Below are 22,144 nucleotides of genomic sequence, written 5' to 3'. Positions count from 1 at the left end.
TGTACAGGGACAGCCCCTCCCTCCCCCACAGGAACCATGCATTCAGGGTCATTCCTGCACCCAACCACATCACATGGCTAGTCCCCAACCCAATAAAAGGACATGCCTGCTGTTCAGTGCAGAGCATGCTGTCAGTCAGCACCATGTCCTGGCTTGTGTGCAGTGAGGGATCCAAAGGCAGGAAAGATTTTCGGGGGCTTACTCCTGCTGCAGGGAAGTCACCAAATATGTCAGGGGCTTGCTGCCACTGGGGGGAAATGTACCCCCCTGGTGTCAAAGATTTTGGGGGCTTGCTCTCCAGTTGAGCAACACTGAAGGAATAATTTCAACTGGCCCTTCAACTAACAATGCCATACCCCTCAACACCCCCCAAATGGAATGAGGGGGGCAGCCCCCGTACAGTCAGTCTGGGCTGCTCCCCTGTTTGAGCAACACTGAAGAAACCATTTCAACTGGCCTTTTACCCCACACCCCACAACACCCCCCGATAGAATGGGGTGAGCTACCCCCCCACAATCATTCAGGGCTTGTCCTTCTGCCTGAGCAACACTGAAGGCACCATTTCAACTGGACCTTCAACCAACAACCTCACACTCTACAACACACCCCTCATAGAATGAGGGGGGCTGGCCCCTCTAGTCAGTTGGGGCTGCCCCCCCCACCTGAGCAACATACCTGTGTGGTGTAGTGTAGTGGGAAGCCAATAATCGTGCATCAAAAATGTCTTTTTTCCTAGCCTTACTATCCTTCTCTTCCTTCAAGTTTGCATTGTTCCTGTAATATTTTCAGGGATAATATTTCTGGATTCAATCAGGGGGCATGGGAAGGGGTAGCAGGGGTGTGAGAAGCAGGTGGAGGACCAGTTGAGAAGACACAGACACCTGGGTGATCCCACAGCATGGAGTCATTCATGCATGTGGAAATTTGGTGAGCTCCATCCCCCATGTCAGACACATCTGTGTAATGAAGTGGGAAGCCAAAAACTGCATCACAAAATGTCTTTTTTTCCTAACCTCTACTATCCTCCTCTTTCCTTAAGCTTCACATTGTTCCTGTAATATTTTCAGGGATGATGCTTTTCTGGATTCAAAGGTGGGGGAGGCGCCGGGGTTGGAAAGTGGCTGGAGGGCCAGTTGAGATGACGTAGACTCCAGGAGTACCTTGATGCATAAGTATTCATTATGGCTGAACTTTCTTGCTAGCATGATGGAGAGACAGAGTGAGAGAGAATGTTTTTTATATGCTTCTTGTAACATTCAACACCTATTTTTGGTAAGCAGAGAATGCACGTGCACAAACACACACACTGCTGCAGTTGCCTCAGATTACTCAAATGCTCAACTCCCTCTAAAGTCATCAATAGAAACAAAAGCTCCATTTCAGACTTACCGAGATATGCCAAAAACTATTATGTTAATTTCAGAAGTTACAAGTTTTAGTAGGGGTTATTTTTATATGATGTAATTTATAATAGTGGCATAAAAGAGTGACCATAGACATGAAAGTTTTCCAGTACTCAGACTTGCCGACATTAGGGGTGCCATCTCTGACTGAAGTTATCCCAGGAGATGTATTTTTCCAGCCTGAAGTAACATCATTTTCTTAAAATATTGTATTAAAGTTTCCCAGATTGCTTCAGTGGTCACTGGAAGATCGGTGCTGATTTCAGGAGACTGCAGGCGAATCCTGGAGGGTTGGGAACCCTACCACAGATTGGATGTGTACTAATACTAACTTGATATCTTTGTAAGAAGTATCTCTCAGGGTCCCTTTCAGTTCCAGTGCTCTATGAGTCTGTGAAAATATAGGTCCTTTAAAAAAGATCATTCACTCAAACTCTAACATGTAAGGGAAGTAGAAATACAATTAACCCATTTAGAAGAACACCTAACCTTCTTTCCTCTACAGTTAGGATTCAGTCAGCATATATCTGTAATACATATTCTCTCAGTGAACTAGCCAGGTGGCCAGTAAAGAGGAAAAATCTGTTGTACAGAATAAGCCACTGGCTTTACAATTTTTGCTTGTTGACTCTGTGAGGAGGATGCTAAATTTCTATGGCACCTGAAGGACATTGCAGAAAACAGGAGATCATATAATGATAATGCAATGTTGTTTTATTTTTCCTAGTTGAAAAATGTAAAGTGTGTATCAGTAATGGTAAAAGGAGCTTTTTTTCTATTATAGTCTTGTCAGCTTTATTTGTTAAAAAGTGATGTGATTTCTAATAGCTTAGAAAAACAAAGCAATGGCATAATAGCATTTTGTCATTGCAGTTACAAAGAATGGATCACCAAGGATTGGAACTAGCCTTGGAAAATAGGTGTAATAAAGCCAGGACCAAAAAATTTACAATACTGCTGTATGTATATGACATTAGAATAGAGATTGCTAAAAATAAGCAATGCCATAGTAGATAGTTCATTTTTGAACTATTTGTTTAGCCTCTGTTGATTCTGCAGATTCTGCCTATGACAAACTGTCAGTGCAACCATTGCATTAAGACACATGTATTTTTCATAATATTATTTCATACGGCAGAGTGTAGGCTACAAGTCCTTTCAAGTAATTTAACTATATTGAATACAAACTAAAATAAAGAACAGCAGTAATTTACTCTCCCTCCACTTTTCACTCGATTACATAGATATACACCATCATGGTAGTGAGTATGTTTGCATGTTGAGAAATTGAAAGTAAAACTTGCAGTCGTTGGGCCTGACTCTGGCTTCATTGATGATGCATCATCTAAAACTGATATAATTGAAGGGAGGGATGGAGTCAGCAGGACCGACAGCTGCTGTGGTCCACGGGGCAAGGTTGAATGGGAGCCTAGCACCACCTGGACCCTGGCACTGGGCTCCTCACCACATGCAGAGGTGCGTGGAGTGGTGCCACCACAGCCCAGAGCTGAGACTGCTGTTGCTACCAAAGTAGCAGAGGTGGCAGCTGAAGCGCCAGTCCCATGTACAGATGCCTCCTTTGCACCCCCTCCGCCATCAGTGGGCCTGGTTGGGTCCATTGTTCAAATTCATGCCGTTTTATGTGCTATAACATTCCGCTGATTATCACAAAAGCGTAACTCTTAGTGCAAAACTATGCCGTTTTAAGTACTGTGGATCTGACTGAAAACATTAGTTATGTTCATGAGAACTTACTTACATGAGTAGTACCATTAGCTTTGTAGGAGAGAGAGAGCTTCAGACAGAAGCTCCAGGGGTCACATAATAGTGTTTAGCCCACTGCCCGCCCCTTCCTCCACCACACTCCTGCCCCAACGCCTACACCATGGAGCACCCCACCGCACCCCCCTCCCACTTTTCCTGGACAAATGACAGCACGCACTGGTGGCTGAACTTAAACGTCTTTTTGTTTCAGAACCCTTTTTTTTTAACTGTAAATATTTGAACCAAAACCAAACTATGTACAAACATGTTGAAAAAAACTAATATGTACAAAAATAAAACAATACAAAGAAACCAGTGTCCTCAATAATAAAAAGAAAACCAGGGAGGATAAAGGGGAAAACTATTTACATGGGGGGACGGGGCAAACGGGGGGCAACAAATAATAACTGTAAACTATATACAAGGGCGGGGGGCACATCCCGGGCCCCTCGCCCCTGTAGCCCGGCACTGGGCGTTGGCAGCCGGGAGCCCCGCCGCGGTCGCAGCCCTGTCCGGGGCTGGGTGGGGGGCGGGCCGGACTGGAAGGTAGCGCTGTGCTAGTGACAGTTCAAGAAATTGCAAATGGAGGAACATGCAAACACCCGCAGCTAATTAGCATAGCCATGTGAGATTTCGCTTTCAGCAGGTGGGGTGACGGCAGGACAGATGCCGTATGGATGTGCCTCTGCCAGCTCTACCCCCTGTCTGTTGCCAGTCCCGTATGCATAAATCTTTTCAGGCACAAGGGACTGGCAACAGAGGGGGGCTTAGCTGGCGGAGGCACAGTCACATGACCTCTGTACTGCCAGCAGCCCCCTTGCTGAAGAGCGGGGCTTAGCTGGCGGAGGCACAGCCACACGCCCTCTGTACTGCCAGCAGCCCCCTTGCTGACAGCAAAATCTTGAGCAGCTATGGTAATTATGGTAATTAGCTCTACAAGCTTGTAAATGATCCTCCCTTTGCAATTTCTTGAACTGTCATTAGCCGTGCTAATGGGCCATCTCGATGTGACCATTAGGGTAAGCCTCACCCGTGTAAGGAACATTCTCACACTTCAACCCTAAGCATCTAATGAAGGAAATAGTTCTTGTCTTGAATCCGATTTGACCAAGTCATGAGAAAGATGTGGGTTGTTTTCTGCAACCGTTTCTCGTATTTACAGGATTGGTGGCTCGTTTAAAATTTACACGGTTAAGTTCATTTTCTAGCCTTTGTGTACATTATTGGACTTATTGATGTTAAGGCATACTCATTTTCCACACTTTCCTTACTGTTATCAAGATTTTCCTTGTTGGAAAACAATAATAACTGTAAAACTTTTGTTTTTTCTCCCACTTTTCTACTCTTTCTTGCTTCTGGCCCCCTTCCCCAGGAAATGCTGTGGGATAAGAGAAGGGGAGTAAAAAAGAGTGACAAAGGAAGGAAAAGAGACAAACTGAAAATGGGAAATCAAAGTGAAGCAGCATTTAAAAAGGAAAAGATGGAAAAGCTCCCATTTTGCTTTGAAATATTGATTTGGGATAAAATGACCAAAGCCCACATTTTCCTGTGGAAAATTTTCCAACCAGCCCCATTTTTCACTATAAAGGGTAGAACTTCAAAGACAGAAAGCTTATGAAATCATGTGAGTTCAGTATTCAATGTCATAGGCATGGGCATGTAGTTCCTGTTCTTTCCCTGGTTCTGCTTACGTTTTGTTTACAGAGTAAGATGTTATGTTCTTTCTGGTTTAGAAGGTGTGTTTTGGGGACTTCACTAGTAACAGGAACCCAGAACACCCAATGTGCCACACAAATTTGGTTTCATGATATCAAGCAGAGAACCCTGGACAGCTCATACTCTTCCTTGAAAGTGTACAGGAAGTCAGAGGAACTCTGCACAGCTATGTGATCTGAGGTAGGCAAGAAAAAGGCTGCACAGTCACAGAGTACCTCCCTATCCAACATTCTTCGCATGGTATGATGAATGGCCAGCCACAAGAGGAGGCAGAGAAGAGGTTTGGCAACTTCATGGGGCTAGGGCTGGGGTGTGCAAAAAGCAGCAAGTGGCGGAAGAAAAAGATGGTTCTGGAGTAGTCAGAATAGGACCTACAACCTGGCACACTCAGGCTAGAAGTCAAGTATCGGAGGGGTAGCCGTGTTAGTCTGGATCTGTAACAGCAACGAAGGGTCCTGTGGCATCTTATAGACTAACAGAAAAGTTTTGAGCATGAGCTTTCGTGAGCACAGAGTCACTTCATCAGATGCTGGTCAGATGCTGGCTAGATGTGTGCTCCAGTCTTCCTCATGCCACAAAAGGGGCAAAGGTGAACTGCACTGGTATGAACCTGTGCTCACAGCTCCATGAAGATTCCTACTAGGGATATTAGTACTGATTTCCCTTGTAGGCCAGAAGATCAGGGTGGAATACAGACAGGCCCACTGGGGCACCTCACTCTCCATAGTTGGTAGGAGGTCCCACCGCTTGGTGTTGGGAAGGCATGCGAGGGTGAGGAAGTGAAGGGTATGGAGTATACATTTGTATAGATGTTTCCTGGGCGTGATTTGGAAATGGACTGGCTGCGAGTCACATAGACAGCTCAGGTGCTGTGAAGGGGTGGCTGAGACAGGGAAATGATGTCATGGATCATGGCAACTGAACAAGAAGCTTTGGTCTGTATGGTGTTTACATTAGTGCATTGACGAGACTAAGCAGACCCCTCTTCAGATCCCTTCTGCCCTGCAGTTGGAGGTGGGAACTGAAGGGGATTCCCACATCCCAAGTGAGTTCCCTAATCACAGAGCTAAGAGTTATGAGGGAGGTTCTCCTCTGCCTAACCTCTGAGCTGTTTCGTGTGAACTTACCTGGGCCCCTCACATGAGTTAGATGGTTCAACATCTATCATCCTCCAGTTTCTCTCAGGCTTACACAGAGAGATGGGCATGTGGGTGCCAAGAGAGAAGGGCATCAATGTTCATGCCCACAGCCAGATGTTCAGGCGACTTTTTTGCAAAAGCTTAGTTGGAGTGCTCACTGGATGCTAAGGGAATTGTGTCTTTGAACCTAATTTCTTTGGTGAATGCCAGCCATAATGTACAGCTGAGAGTAACCATAGACACAAGCCATTATTTATAGTTGAGATAATCCCCCTTGTTCTAATGACATCAACTTCATAGATATAGCCACTGCATTTGTACAACTTCTAAATATATGTGCATTAATTGTATTAGAACTGAAACCTCTTATTTAAGGATGGACCAGATCTTCCATTGTGTCATATGCCCTTTTTTCACTAGCTCCTAACTTCGGCAAAAAACATTTGAGTTGTACAGATCTTTGCCATGCCAGTGTTCAGCACAAAAGGAAATATTCTTGGAAAGTTACTGTGCAAGCCATTCTACCGTATTTCATTGAGAGTTCATTGGTCTGGTGCAAATACTATAGGGCTATCTCACTCCCTTTCTTTTTTTCCTACTCAGTGAAGAAAAATATTTATATTTGAAACTTGATTCAAAATCTATTTTTATGTATTAGGTTTTGGGGCAAATAGATTTGCTTAGGCACGTGATGGTCATCTTAATATGATGGCCATAGGAAGGTGACTGTAGAGAGAGGATATGAGACTGAGAATAAAATATAAGAGCGGAAAAAATCCCTAAGCTTTAGAGGAAAGAGGATTGTATATCAGACAGAAATCCATTCTGATGCTCAGACCTTTCAGCATCTATTAGGCAGAAGTCCAAGATTGCCTGCTGCTCTGTTAAAAAATTAACTTTATACTTTGTACTTCTAAGAGAACCACAGCAAGTAAGTCATTCATTTATCTGGAACGTAAATCTGACCAATACAGGTCAATTAGAACATTTGTAAAAATGATCAGCAACACTGTGACACTCAGGCTGTGTCTACAGTTGCCCCCATCTTTGAAGGGGGCATGGTAATCAGGGAAGGGGGGGAGTACTAATGAAGTGCTGCGGTGAATACGCAGCACTTCATTAGGCAAATTTTCCACCGCGGCAACTTCAAAGCGTCAAACTTCAAAGTGCCAGCAAGTGTGTAGCCACAGGCACTTCGAAGTCCTCAGAATTTGGAGGCGTAAAGGCACTTTGAAGTAGCACGGTCACTTCAACGTGCCCACGGCTACACTCATGCTGGCATTTCGAAGTTTGACGCTTCGAAGTTGCCCCATGGGAAAATTAGCTTAATGAAGTGCTACATATTCACCACAGCACTTCATTAGTAATCTTCCATCACCCTGATTACCATGTCCCCTTCAAAGTTGGGGGCAACTGTAGACACAGCCCAAGGAAGTTAAACACAATGAGCTGTGCAGGTCTATAAGTTTATTATACTTAGCAATGACTTCATGCTATAACAGAGTTTTGCATAGAATTCCTCATTGTTGTTGTATTTTCAAGAGATGTGACCAGAGTGCAGTGCCTTTGATATGCATTTAGAAATTGTAAGTAATTCTCCTGTTTTTCTGTTTCCTGGAAGTCCTTTTATGCTGTTCATTTGAAACAAATGGCTGCCAAGTTCACAAAGCAATAATAAGACTGTGTACTATTGTTTTATAAAAAGCCAGTATCTCTCACCCTACCACATGAATGTCTTTTGTATATTTAAAATGCAAGATCTGTGTAATCTGGATGATCTTTAAATAAGAGAAGATATTTTCAGCTATTTCATGGGATTGGTAGCTTACTAATCAAACTTTTGACCTTTGCTGCTGTCATAATCCAATTTGATTATGAAGTGGTTAAAATATAAACTGAAAATACAAAGAAAAAACATTGAAAGGAAAATATCCTGACACAATGGATTTCTCTCTTTAATTATCAAAGAAATTATAAATGCCGAGGCAGCAAATAGGATATTTTCCCATTTTGTATTTTAATTTCTGGTAATTTAGATGCAAAATTTATATATGAGATCCTCAGTTCAGAAAGGGACATATGAAAATATCATTCTATTGCATGTTCACTCAATATGTCAGGACAATAACACCTGTAAATGTGTAGAAAAATGGAAGATATGTCTTTATTATAGTAGGCAAATAGCTAAATTTGGAAGTGCAGTGTAAACTTCAGTGGCTTCGTACAGAAGGCAAATTGGGGTAGCATTTGTCTCACTCTGGATAAGTACATTTATGCTTGTATATGATTATTAAGCGTGCTGGGTGAGAATTATCTATCTTTGCTGAGGCTTTATTAGCCCTCTGAAGGCTCTAAGCAGAAGTATGTTGAGGCTCCACCTCCTCCCTCAGACACAACAGAGAGAACAAAATCCACCAGCTGTAACTTCAGCCCTGCCTCTTCTTCCTCAATCCTGTTTTCTTGACTGATTAAGGATACTGCTCTGCATAATCCACACATCAGTCCTTGACCTGCCTCTCTCCTCAACAATTTTTGGTTAGTGCTGTGATTCCTTTTTTGATAAGTGGTGCTGTGAAGAACTATATCTCATCTCCCTCAGCTGACGCATACCCGAATCTTCTAGATGGGCTCCACTGTTTGTGTTCACCTTGTGCTCAGGAGGAGACTTTTTCCAAGTTGTGCGTATTATTTTTGTAATGATTAATAATTAGCAATATATATCTCTACTGAACTCACTTTAGAAAGACTGAGATTATAAACTCTGCTAGATATTGTAGCCTTTGAAAGGACATCAAGCACATCAGAAATGTTTTTTTCCATAGTTCAGCTGTCAGACTCCCATGTTTGCATCCTCCTGATCTGGTGATAAATAAATCCTCCTTTGTCTGCTCTTTAAATAAAATATACGAAGAGTAGGCAAAAATAGATTTCACCCTTAACCAGTTGCTTCCTTTTAAGTTTTTCGAAGAAGAGTTGCAGTTTGATCCAGATCCCTTCCATCTGTTGCAATATGTTTGTGTTTCTTTTGCCTTCCCATTGCCTTCTTGTCAAGCATCACATGAATCATTGCCATTTGTTTACCATTCTTTATTCTGATTATCATTTCCTCCTCCAAATGATGAAAACATAAGGTTAAATGAAAGGTTGGAGGTACTCTGTGCATTACATTTGCCCCATCTTATAAAAACAAATAAACCATCCAATTATATAATTTAAAACTGCTTGAGCTGTGGCTTGCTGGTGCTTTTATCAGCTCTCGGCTGAAGAGTTTGTGTGCATTCGGGCATGCATATACAACTGTATTTTTTTGAAAGGGATAAACCTCATTATATTACAGGTGCCTAAAAATAACTTTTGAGAAAATAGCTGCCATTTTCAATAAAGCTACTTTCTAATAGGAAACACAATTTGTTACATTCTTCAGCTCAAGTGAGCATTTTTCTTTTATTTCAATAAAAGTGGCTTCATTTTATGTCACAAATATTTTATTTCTTCTTATTATATTGAACGTGGTGTATAATATAGGGTTTATGATATTTTGTAATCTAGCACTGCAGAGTATGCAATGTTGGGGACAAAAATTCATGACTCAAGTCACAAAATGTGTGTTACATTAGCTTATATTGGTGTGATATTTCATTTATCTTCATGCCTCCCCGTTTGCAGAGAAAGGGAGGAATTCAGTTGTAATTACATCAGTTGGCCAGAATCAAAATTAACTTTTTGAAAGTATTTAGAATGCACTAGCAGTGGGGCTGATCTGGCATGCACTGACCTTCAGAGGAACATACCCCGTAATTTCAAGAGATCATAGATTTTGGCCTTGGTTACATGGTAGTTTGGTTTGCAAAGAGCTTTTTTTTCTATCTCAGCTCATTTCTCCTCCCTTAAAGGACATGGCCCTTCAAATTAATATTTTTAGAAGTATTAGAAAAATCTATAGTTTCAGTAAAAATAGAATCAGGGTGATGTATTATTTTATTATTTTTCTTGTGATATCCCCTAGGAGATCTCAGGTAAGATGGGGTCCTTATTCTGCTAGGAACAATGCAGACTCAGTAAGAGATAATTCCTGCTCCAAAGTTCATTGCAATCTAATAGAAAAGAAAGACCAAAAGAAAGCAGAAGTCCAGATAGATTAAGGCTATGGGTACACTAGCCAGTTTAGCTGACAAAATGCCCATTTTGTTGACAAAAATGGTGGAACGTCCACACACAAAATGAGTTTTGTCAAGAGTCTGCAGACAAATTCAGCACTTTTCCTGACAGCGGTGTGCCTCTCAGCTGTGAAGCGTAATGCTACTGTTGACAGATTCTGTCAACAAAAAAGCTGTGTGGATGCTGTGAGTGGGGTGAGGGGGCATGTTCTCGACAGACAGGGCATCTAGAACAATGGGCAGCCCTATCTGCAGTGCTTCCGGGTGCCTGTTTTGTCAAGAGAGCAATCGGATAGTCCAGCTGCCCTGTCGGCAGAGCCCAGCACTCTTCCGATTGGCTTTTGTGTGTGGCCGCACCCTGTGGACTGAAGTTTTGTTGGGAAATCTCTTCTGACAATGACTTCTGTCAATGGAGTGCTGTAGTGTAACTATAGCCTAAATGACCTGTTCAAGGATGTTGAGTGCAAATGCTGGAAACAGAGCTTCAAACCCTCCGTACTCCCATAACCAGAATCGGACTTCACCTCCATTTGCAAAGACTTTAGGCTATCGCTACAAAAGAGTTTGCTCAGTTGCCTTCTATTGATTGGTTGACTCACACAGTTAAGATGTTGCACCAAAGCCCTGAATGTGTGACTTACGAATTTCATAAACTACAGTTGTTATCAGGATTGCAGGGTCATTTTGCTAGAATAATGATGGTCTTCGTTAATATGCCCATATTATAAAACAGCCATAATTGTAGTATCTGTAATATATCCTGGTCTCAAACAACCTTAGTTGTTTGTCCTAAGAGCGACAAGTCTCTTTTGCATACCGCATTCTAGTTAATGTTAATTTTACCACAGAATTTGTTTATTTTATTTATTTATATTTCACCCTAAAGCTATACTTGAAATGTCATATAACTGTTGCACTTTTACAGTTGAATGTTAACAGAAATAATACTGTAATACAGTTCCATTTTATCCAACAGAAATTTTAGAGCCCCAGAAGCTAAATGTTGCACACATTACACAAGTGAAATGCACATATACTCCACTTTACTTCAGAAGGGGGATGCCTTTTGTGGAATAGGTACTGCTTGAAAATACGTCCCCCATTCCCACACCCAAACTGGTGAGTGGGATTTTTTTTGTTTTTTTTGGTTGTTGTTTTTGTTTTTGTTGTTTTTGTGGGGTTTTTGTTGTTGCTGTTGTTGTTCATGAGACTTCTGACCGTGCAACTATTTGGGTGTGTTTATTTAAAAACCTCAAGATGAGTTTTAATTAAAAAGTCTTTTTTAAATTAAATACTCCCTTGTCCAGACTATAATTCCTATGGCATCCCCCACAAACAAAAACAAAAATGACGGTTAAGAGTGCGGGCACTTTCCTTTTAGGAATTCAATCTTGCGGAACATTGACATTTACAGGAAACCAATTAAAACATAGTTAAAATCTGCTAATTATAAGTGCTTTTACTCAGCAAATTATCACAATTTTCCTAATTTGTATTTTAAACTTGAACATTAAGAGTAGGAAAATATTACTGTGTATTTAAAACAGGTATACCTCTAGTTTTGCACCGTGCCTTGTGAAAGGAGTATTCATTGTGACAAAAATACACTCCATCTTTATAGATATATATGCAGAACAATAAGGAAAATTGATGGGTTATTTTGTCTGTTGGGGAATATTATATACATTAATATATATCATATAAATAAAATGTATTCCACTATATATGTATATGGGGGAACATTATATATAAATATGGGAATACATTTTATTAAATTTCATATATATAGATTGCATATACAAGCATGAAAAGATATTGCTTATGCCATTAATTTCTATACTTATAATTAGCACATTTTAACTGTGTTTTAATTGATTTCCTGTAAACATCATTGTTCAGCAAGACTGAATTACTGAAAGGAAGAAAAGGAAATATATATATATATATATATATATATATATATATGCGGCATAAGCAGTATCTTTTCATGCTGTGTATGCAATCTACATATACAAAATTTAATAAAATGTAATTTAATGTATGCACAAAGGCATGGTAAATAATCAGGTTTTATGGTCTTTCTGATGTGTATCTCTGAGTTAGGAAACCCTACTAATGATAATACTTCATTGAGGTTCAAACAGGAACTTTGTCAGCATATTCATAAAACAAAGCTCGTTTTGATAATAATATTGTCAGGCTCCAGTCACTCCAGCTGGAGCTCAGAGAGACGAGTTTGGAGATAGGAAAGGTGAGACATGTATGTGGTCCTATAATAAAAGAAATGGGGAGAAGAGGATATAAGAAATATATTAGATCAGCTCTATTAGATCAAAATATGAAGCTATGGCAACTCACAGGCAGCGCTTATAGTTTGATGTCAGCAGATCCCTGAGGTGGAGAGCTAGTTGTTCTTTGTTCTTCGCAAGTAGTTTCATGAGATTATTTGCTATATACAGCATGTGTACTTGGAGAAGAACATAAAACCTACCAAAACACCCTCTCTTTCTTGTGCTTGTATTCACCATGAACAGTGTCTTGAGAAGAGTTACTTGGCATTGGTATTATATTTTTTTAAATTTCAGTTTGAGACATTAGGTACCAAGGAAAGAGTTGATCATTTTTGCCTCTTACCCCTCCTGTTTTAAATTTTGAAAAATTAAATCTAATATTTTGCAACTTTTGGAAAAGTGATAAATTTTACAATCTAGACTTAATCTTCAGAGTGCCTAATCTACAGTAACTATGGCAGGTGGCATATATTTTACAGCTGACATATTTAATGCTTTCTACATTTGTTCATCTGTTATGAGAATTAGTCAAATAACTTAATACAGGATAGCAGTGTATTATAAGGAACCGAGCAATAAGTTTAGTTTAGATGCTTAGTTAACACGTAGCTTTTTAAGGTCATTATCAATATAAAGGTATATCATGGCACATTTTATGGTCTACCATAAGGCTGGTTGAGGAGCAGTGAAGTTTTTATTTTATTATACATATCCATCATATATTAGAATGTAGCAAGTTGAAAAACAAATAGGTGTTTGACTTTGTAAAGGAAACGGATTTTTAAGACCTTCATAAATTTTGTTTATGTTTTTTTGATGGAAAATGCAAGTCTTAACCCTGCTCCCATTACAAAAGACTCACAGCCAACTTCCGTGCCAGACTTCCTCCTCACACAATGGTTTATTTAATGTACTGCTGTTGTCTCCATATAGTTTGAATCATGCCAATGTTTAGAAGTGTTCATGACCCTACAGGTATATTTCAGTTGAGAATGTTTGAAACTAAACATTTTATTTAAAAGGAATACAGAGATCAAGTAAAGAGAAATAAAATATAAGTCCCTGAATTTAGGTTATCTGAATGTTTTAGGCTCAGTAATTATGCCTAGCCCTCATTGGCATGAACACATTCAAGATATCTAAAGACATATATATAGTAATTCTCCTTTGGAGATAAATGCTTTAATGGGCATTTATTCAATATGGCTGTGTCTACACTACGAAAATAACTTCAAAGTTGCTTACTTTGAAGTACAACTTCGAAGTGAACGACTTTGAAGTTGAGTGTCTACACACACCATACTTTGAAGTTAAACTTCCAAGTAGGGCACTCCTCCATTCTCAGGAATGGAGTAAGGACTTCAAAATTGAGCTCCCTATTTTGAAGTTAACTTTGAAGTTAACTTCGAAGTAAGGGAAAATGCGTGTGGACTCTCTGTTCGCTACTTCGAAGTAGTGCTTAACTTCAAAGTTCACTTCAAAGTTAGTTCCTAGTGTAGACTCATTCTATGCATGGTGGAATTATAGCCAACTATGGCCTGTAATGGGTCTAGACATCTTAAGTTTTACAGTTTTTAATAAGAACCTGCAGCTCTGATATTTATCAGGCTACTTTTCACATGTTGTTTTCCTCTTCTTCTGGACCCCTAGGATTCTCACACATGTTTTGGCTGCACTTCATGCTTTGCTGAAGAATAGAAAATCTTTAAGATCAGTTTCTTTTTATCTACAGCACACAAAGAACATAAAAACCAAAGAGAACATTGTAATGGTTCTGAGCATATATGGTTGCATGACGTGCGGGGGAGGTCTCACTGAAAAAAAAAGGCTTGGAACTTCAAGCGAAGGAGAGGGCAGGGAAGAATGAAGGGGAGAAAGGGTCAGGAAAAGTGATGCAAAATGAAATTAAAAATAGGGGAAAAGCAAATGAGAGGGAAAATGAGTAGAACAGTTGCAAGAGAAGAGAGAAATAGGTGCTGTGTCTGCTTTTCTGCCTGTGCTGCCACTGCAGGAGCTTCACAATAGAGTTGTAAGGGGTATACCTGAGGACATAGTACGATCAGTTACATTTGCACTCTTAAGTGAAACAGCTGTCTGTTTCCCTCAGTTTTTATAGTCTGATCATTTCACTTATAAGGGTGGTTTATGCAGATATCTGAGTACTTGAAAGAGTTCATTGGCTATCAGTAAATATGCATTGCTCTGAATTGTGAGCTTTATAGTTTTATCCTAATGTGAATTTTACAGATTAATTCAGATTAACCAGATTAAATTGAAAATCATGTTGCAAATACAAGCTGGTATATTAGGGTTGAACCATATGGAATTCTGTGCTGCATATCACTTCAAATACAGGTGTGTATTGCACAGCTCCAAAATTCATCGGTAGGCTGGGTGCTTTATAATTACCCAAGGCATATGAATAATGCAGTTCAAAATTTGTCTTAATTTCAGTAGTTCAGAGCCATGGGACCCAAGCTACCCTTTTTATCACACAGAATAATATAGTAAGAATGAATCCACAAATTTATTTATTTCCCCTTTTGAAACATACATATACATAGAGCTATATATTTTACATCTTATTCTCATACAGCAGTAGGTTTTGCTTTATACTTATAAATCAGGTTACAATACTTTGAGTCAGATACGCATTGCATCCCAATGCTTTTATTTCCTATGTCACTGACTCAAAGAATATTTTAGTTATTATTCATGGTTCCTCACCATGACCACTTAACTGTCTGTTTCTCTATTGGGTGGTAAGTTGAGCTATATGATTGCACCTTTAACATAGTAATTGTTTAGTTAATCGTGCTTATGGGCGAAAAGGATCACTGATGCTGATTAAATATCCTGTACTGGGTTCTATATAAATAGATACAAATGTGCACAATGATTACATTACATGGTATATTTAACAACACAGCTAAAGCATAAGTTATAAGCTATGACTTTAGTAATGGGAATACTTGTGGTTGCATGCAGGAATATTTTTGCTCTGTAACCATGAAAGAGGTAATTTTTATTCAGTCGTACTCACTTAAGTTTGCATATCAGTAAAACCACATGCACTGAAGTTCCACCTACTTTCCTAGTCTCTATGCATTGATGATTTGCAGGTGTTAGGAACAGTGTTCAAATCTTGCTAACTGTGTGTAATTGCTTCTTTGTGTAACTGTTAATTTTGAATATATGTAGGTAATGTTACATCTGTGACAGGTCAACTGATTCCTCGATGACAATAGATTTCTTGAAAACATTGTCATTTAAAATAGCTTTATAATGCATGAAATTATGTAATTATCCTATTTACAAACTAAATTTTACTTTTATTCATACAGTATAGGACTGAATATTTAAATATATTTGTTTTCTTACTTTAGATGGAAGACTTTATTTGAAAACTACAGTCATGTACTGAATTTTTCCTGCTGAAACAATTTGTGCAACAGTAAAGACTTTGCAGTAAGACGTTCACTATGTGGAAGCTGTACAAAAACAAAGTGTTTTCAAGGCAACTTCCTTTTACTTTGTGTATCAATGTTCTACAAAAGTTTAAAGCATTCTGCAAGAGTGTCCTCCATTGGTCATCATCTGTGGCTCAAACGAGAGACCTAGAAAATGTTTATAAATGTACAAGTTGTGCTCTTCTTACAGGCAAAAACTGCAGCTTTGCTTTTGGACCCTTGTATACAAAGTTACAGACTAGTCAGAACAAGGCCTAGCTATTCCTTTTTAATGGAATGAAGACTCTGTCCCCCTCTGATGATTCTGTATTTGAGCACATGAAACAATCCTTCCAGCAGTGTCCACCTACACTTACAGACTGTTATGTCATAATTAAACCAGCAAGACAGCTGAGAAGTAAACTTTCATGGGGGCATAAGAGGATTCCTAAAAAAGAAAAAAAAGAAAAAGAAAAGAAAAGAAAAAAACTGTTATGTTCAATTTTCGAACTCTGTGAACATGGGTTTTCTTCTGAAGACTTTTTTCCCACATGCTTTCCAGGAGACCAACACATGGATGCTAGACCACATGAAGTAAAATGAAATTTTGTCTAAGAGAGAAGAAACACTGAATGTAAGCAAAACTGTTTTATTGTTCACAAAGTCTCTTTTCCTAAAATAAACATTAAAATAAAATGTGATAATTTCTCATTTTAAACTGGCAGGGGTTTATGAAATAAAAAAAGACTTTACTTCTTATTCAAACTGTTGGTTACGTGTACAGTATATAAACACAAACCACACCAGAAGGGTATTATGTATGCAGTAGAATACTAGCGTTTAGGAAAATGAACATTTTAGATAACAAGTTTTGTCATCCTGTTTGTCAGAAAGACGCCTTTCTAGTTTTAACGCATGCAGGCATGTAAATATTTGTCCTGGAGTCACAGTATTAATGAATGAGATCTTAAGAATCTGGTAATGAGTCAGAAATCTGTTATCAGCCACTTTTATTTGTATATTAAGCCCTGGTTAGTGCCCTGAAACAGCACTTTTAAGAATGGATTGTGGCTGAGCAGCAAGTCAAAATGCCAGAAATATTTTTATAGGTTAATGTCATATTATGTCAATGTTGCTAAAAAAAAAAAAAAAAAAAGAAAACCTAACAAACACTTGATGTATCAGTCCAATATCACGTAGATCTGAGTGATACAGTTAAAGTCTATTGTCCAGCCCTCACCTTATCTTAGGGAAGGGTGATTATGTGTTATTTCCACTGTCTTTAGGAAAGCTAAACTGTGTTTTCACCTTTGTGCTGATAACTGGAAGTAAACTACAACACACTGCTTATTACTTACTAATATGATGTTCCTTGCTTTGCATAATTTTGAGTTACCCCTTTAAAGATGAATTTTGTGAATCAACATTGTTACTGTAAGTTTTGTGACTATTCTTTCTTTACTGTTGCATTTGTAGAAAGTTTTATTTATTACATGTAAACACATCTGAATTTTAAATATCTAAGCTTCCTAACATAAAAAAACCTATCCTTTACAAGAGAATTCTGATTGGCTACTATTTTATCAAAATACCAAAAAAGAAAAGCTAAAGATTTGAAATCTAGCTCTGCTCTCCTATGGTTTTTAGGTCTATCCTTACTATACTGGTATACCCTCTTTTAGTCATCCACGGTCCTTTTCTGACTATAGAAAAATTGTATATACACGTGAACATCATAATAATTTTTAAAGAAATATTGAGCAATATTTTCATTAAATATTGTTACCAAATAATTTATAACATTGATTATAATCATGAGTCTTTCATAGTTGTTTCAACACTTCAGAGATTCTGTATGTCAAGGCTTTTTTTTCACATTCAGTCTTTAAAGGGTTAACAGATGTAAATTTTGATGGATTTGTGGCAAGCTTGTGAATCATTCATATCTGAAAAAGAATTAAAAACCGAAAAATGAAATATGTAGTAGCATCTGCCATTGCTCTGCTCCTTGCATAGAGTCACCTGTTAGTCAGTTTAATAGTTTTACAGTATATACTTTCAAGACTGTTAGAAATGCCTCAGTGTTTGGGTTGGTACAAAAATGGAAATGTTAAGGATTAGCGGGGAAACAATTTATAAAATGAATATTATGAGCTGAATAAAATGTTGTAAATATTAAAATTCATGTTGCTGTAAGTTGAAATTTTGCCCCTCTTTAGTTACACAAGTTTTGCATTGCAGTTTTTTTAAATGTTTGTTTGGTTTGTTTGTTTGTTTGTTTTTGCATAGATTATGAGGAAAAGTTGTGCTCATGTTATTGTTTATATGCTTTTGTAATCTTAACGATATTAATGTCTAGTTGTTCTAGATTATAACCACATTTGCGCTCTATGCAAGCCCTTGGAACAGAACATTCTCATCTTCATGTAGGACCTATGAAAATTGTCTATTTTTATCTATATATTTAAAGTTTTCTAAAAATGATAAAAAGGTTATTACGAATTTTGTTGTACAAAATCTGTACAAAAATCTGTTTTTACATCATAATGCAAGACTTGGAAATTTTTCTATGGTAGCCTAGTTATTTGAGCCTGGTTTCAATGTGAGAACCATGTTTACTGTTATTGTATTTAATTTTCTTTTTCTTTTCAACAATCTGCTAATAAAACTGTCTGAAATCTCCCTGTGACTTTATTTACGGTTCATCTTTATTAAATTTGGTGAAATGTATAGCATCAGAGGAATATTTACTTTCTAATGGGAGGCATCTAAAAACAACATAAGTCAGCTCTTTGTAATGCGAAGAGAACAATGCTGAATGATTTTATTTAACATGCAACTGCTTCTATCTCTAATATGAATTACTGTGTTGAAAAAACATCATAAAAGCATACTCTGTGGTTATTGTTTAACAAGCAGATTTTCCATATTTTGTTTCTTGCTAGCTAAGCAAACTGCCCCCATCTACATGATTTATTTATGCACATTGCTCAGTTTATGAAGCTGTTATTTGTACCTTTTTCCTTTATATTGTGATATTCCCATGATTCTTATTTCACAAAGCTTTGTGCTGAATAATGTAAAGTGGACACATTGATGGAACAAAACATATTATTCCCATAACTACAAAATGGGTGGGATTTGTTACTCTAACCCAGTTGTTTTTATCTCAGACCTCCTTCCACTGTTACAATGTTTAGAAACTTGAAATCCTAACTTTGTTTGTTATTCAGAAAAGAGGTATTTTATGACAAAAAATGAAACACTGATGTCTTAATATAAGATTTTCTGAAGGAGTAGAGATCTTGGTGGCATTTTAGAAGGCTGGTCTTTAAAACAAATCTGGAAATATGATATTTTTGTACTAAAGAATGCCAAAGTTAGATAATCTTCTTATATACAGTAAATGCTTTCATATCCACCAGCCCCAGGACTGGGAAGTGGCTGAATATTCAAATATTCTGGATAATAGAGAGGTATATTTAGCAATGCATAACACTAAAGAAAAACAAGATCAGATATTAAGAAACAAACAAAAATGTTTAATGAGTACTTTATTTACCAACAACAGTAGTACTGTACACTATAAATTTATACTGTATTTGCTGTATTTATTGGTATTTGCTTTCATTTTACTGTACTTCTGGAAAACATAACAGTTTGGGAATAAGATAACTTCGAAGTAGCATGGATACTTTGAAGTGTCCATGGATAGACTGCTTGCCGCTGCTTCGAAGTTAGCAACTTCAAAGTTTGAACAGTGAGAATTATGGTAATGAGGTGCTGCATATGCAGGGCAGCACCTCATTGCTATTCACTGATTTGGCTCATTTACATAAACCCTTTGAAAGAGGGTGCTAGGGTAGACGAGCCCTGGGGTAGTGGCTATCTTAAGATCTGACATTACAACCATCAAAACAGACTACCTCCCCCCCACAGACACAGCAAAAGCACAGTCAAGTGGAAGAAGACGTGGAAGATGCAGTGAAAATATCAGGGAAGAGTCTGGGTCAAGAAGTAAAAACAGAGCTCTTTATCTATGACTATGTCTAGACTAAACAGCAGAAAAGTAGCACTTTAAAGACTAACAAAATGATTTATTCAGTGATGAACTTTCATGAGACAGACCCACTTCCTCAGGTCAATCTCATTTCCAATATAGACTGACATTTATAAGTACAGAGGACCAAAAAAAAATTGCATTAAAAACTGACAAATCAAGGACATAGGACTGACGTAGGTGGTAGAGGGATGGGGGATGTTAAGTGTCCTGCCTGAGATAATTATGAGCATCAAAGGAAGGGAAGCAGTCCTTGGGATGTGTGAGGTAATTGATGTCTCTGTTCATATCACATGTTAATGTGTCAAATTTGCATATGAGTTCCAATTCACAACTTTCTCCCAGTGTTTTAAATTCTTTTTGTTGCAGGACACAAATTCTCAGGTATTTAACAGAATGGTCCACTCCATTGAAGTGTTCATTGACTGGCTTATGTGTATTGAGTTTCTTGATGTCTGCTCTGTGTCTGTTTATTCTTTAGCATAATAAACACAAGGCATTGTTAGGGCGTTGTTGTCACGTAATGGCATATATAATGTTGCTTGAAGTGAATGAGAATGTGCCTTTGATCTTGTAACTAACATGGTTAGGTCCAGTGATAAATATATGGACAAAATTGTGTCAGTTTTTATTGCATTTTTTTCTTTGGTCCTCTGTACTTATAAATGTCAGTCTGAATTGGAAATGAGATTGATATGATGAAGTGGGTCTGTCCCATGAAAGCTCATCACCAAATAAATCATATTGTTAGTCTTTAAAGTGCTACATGTGTGCTGTTTTGTTTTCTTGGAGTACAGACTAACATGGTTACCACTCTCAAAACAAAAAGTAGTCAAGTGGGTCTGACCCACGGAAGCTCACCTAATAAACTATTTTGCTAGTCTTTAAAGTGCTACTTGACTGCTTTTTGTTTTGATAGTGTATAGACTAGCACGGCTTCCTCTCTGTTACTATTCAACATGCAAGGTTACCACTCTGTTACTATGTCTAGACTAGAGGGTTTTGTTGACAAAATGGCAGTTTTGGCAACAAAACCCACAGTGTCCAGATTCGCAAGGGTGTTCTCTTGACCGTAAGTCGACAAAATGCTGTGGTTTTGTCGACAGCTGTACCCCACTCGCCGTAAGGAAGAACACTGCTGTTGACAGAGAGCTGTTGACAGAAAGCTGGTCTGGGCATTCCGTAAGCCCTTCTGTTAACAGGAAGGGTTTCCAGGATACTGAGCAACCCTTTCTGCTGTGCTTTGAGTTGGCTGTTTTGCTGGTAGAGTGGTCGAGCTTGCCAGTCATTTTCTGTAAACAGACTAGATCACTCTTTCAAAGTGCTTTTGTGGTCTGGCCACAATCTGTTGGCAGAAGTTTTGTCAGAAGATATCTTCTGACAAAAGCTTCTGCTAACAAATACCCTAGTCTAGACATAGCCTATAAAATATTTGGGACAGGCATGGTGTTTGTGTTCTGTGTTACTACAAATAATAATAATAATCAAAGGACTGATGCAAACTAAGGAGGCAATAGTGGTCTAATAGTCATGACTGGGTCTGGCTCTGTATTACACCTGGAATAAATAATTGCTTCTATCATTTTGGAGAGGTAATTTGAGGTACTAGAAGGTGCTTTGAAGGTGGGCTAGCCCCTTGAGCTCTGCATATCTTTTGCAATAAAACGGGAATTGTTTCAATTGCTTCTGTAAACTTCTGCTGAGCTTCAGGCTTGTAACAAAGCCAAACCTCTTCTTTACTTGGCTTTGTTACAAATCCAAAGCTTGGCACAATTTTACAGGAAACAATGCAGAATTCTAAGAACTTCAAACCTGTGCACATTTCAAGCTAGGTCTAGGCTCAGTTTTAGTTTAACCTGGCAAAAAAATGTTAGTTTTGGCTGACATCTGAGTGGACATTTTCATGTTCAAAAAGTGAAACATTCTGGAAATTTGCACCTGTATACACTGAAATTAGGAGGGGGTTTTAACTGAAGAGTATCAAGTCAAATTGCTCTAACTGTATTGTATACCAGAAAGGTAGAAGGGCATCTCAGTGACAATGATGTAAAGTTTAGGTTGTGTATAAGTTCTTCCTCTCTGGTACGTTATTTCCCCTTTAACAGGACAGCATGTTTTCACCCTGCGAATTGTTGCATGACTGCTGTGAGTATGAGTGAATTCTT

At 38.3% G+C, this 22,144-nt stretch overlaps 1 protein-coding gene across 1 annotated transcript in view; it reads left to right on the top strand.

The window, feature by feature from the left end:
* Positions 1-18,592, top strand: part of DACH1 (dachshund family transcription factor 1) — a 523,814-nt gene extending 505,222 nt beyond the window's left edge. The window contains exon 12 of the mRNA XM_074988771.1: positions 15,857-18,592. Within this exon, the coding sequence (XP_074844872.1) occupies positions 15,857-15,894 (38 nt within the window). The 3' untranslated portion in view covers positions 15,895-18,592. The remainder of the gene's footprint in view (positions 1-15,856) is intronic.
* The last annotated feature ends 3,552 nt before the right edge of the window (positions 18,593-22,144 follow it).

This window comes from Carettochelys insculpta, chromosome 1 (assembly GCF_033958435.1).
Source record: "Carettochelys insculpta isolate YL-2023 chromosome 1, ASM3395843v1, whole genome shotgun sequence".
NCBI lineage: Eukaryota > Metazoa > Chordata > Testudines > Carettochelyidae > Carettochelys > Carettochelys insculpta.
Note: the sequence above shows the minus strand (reverse complement) of the source record. Positions and strands in the feature narration are given on the sequence as shown.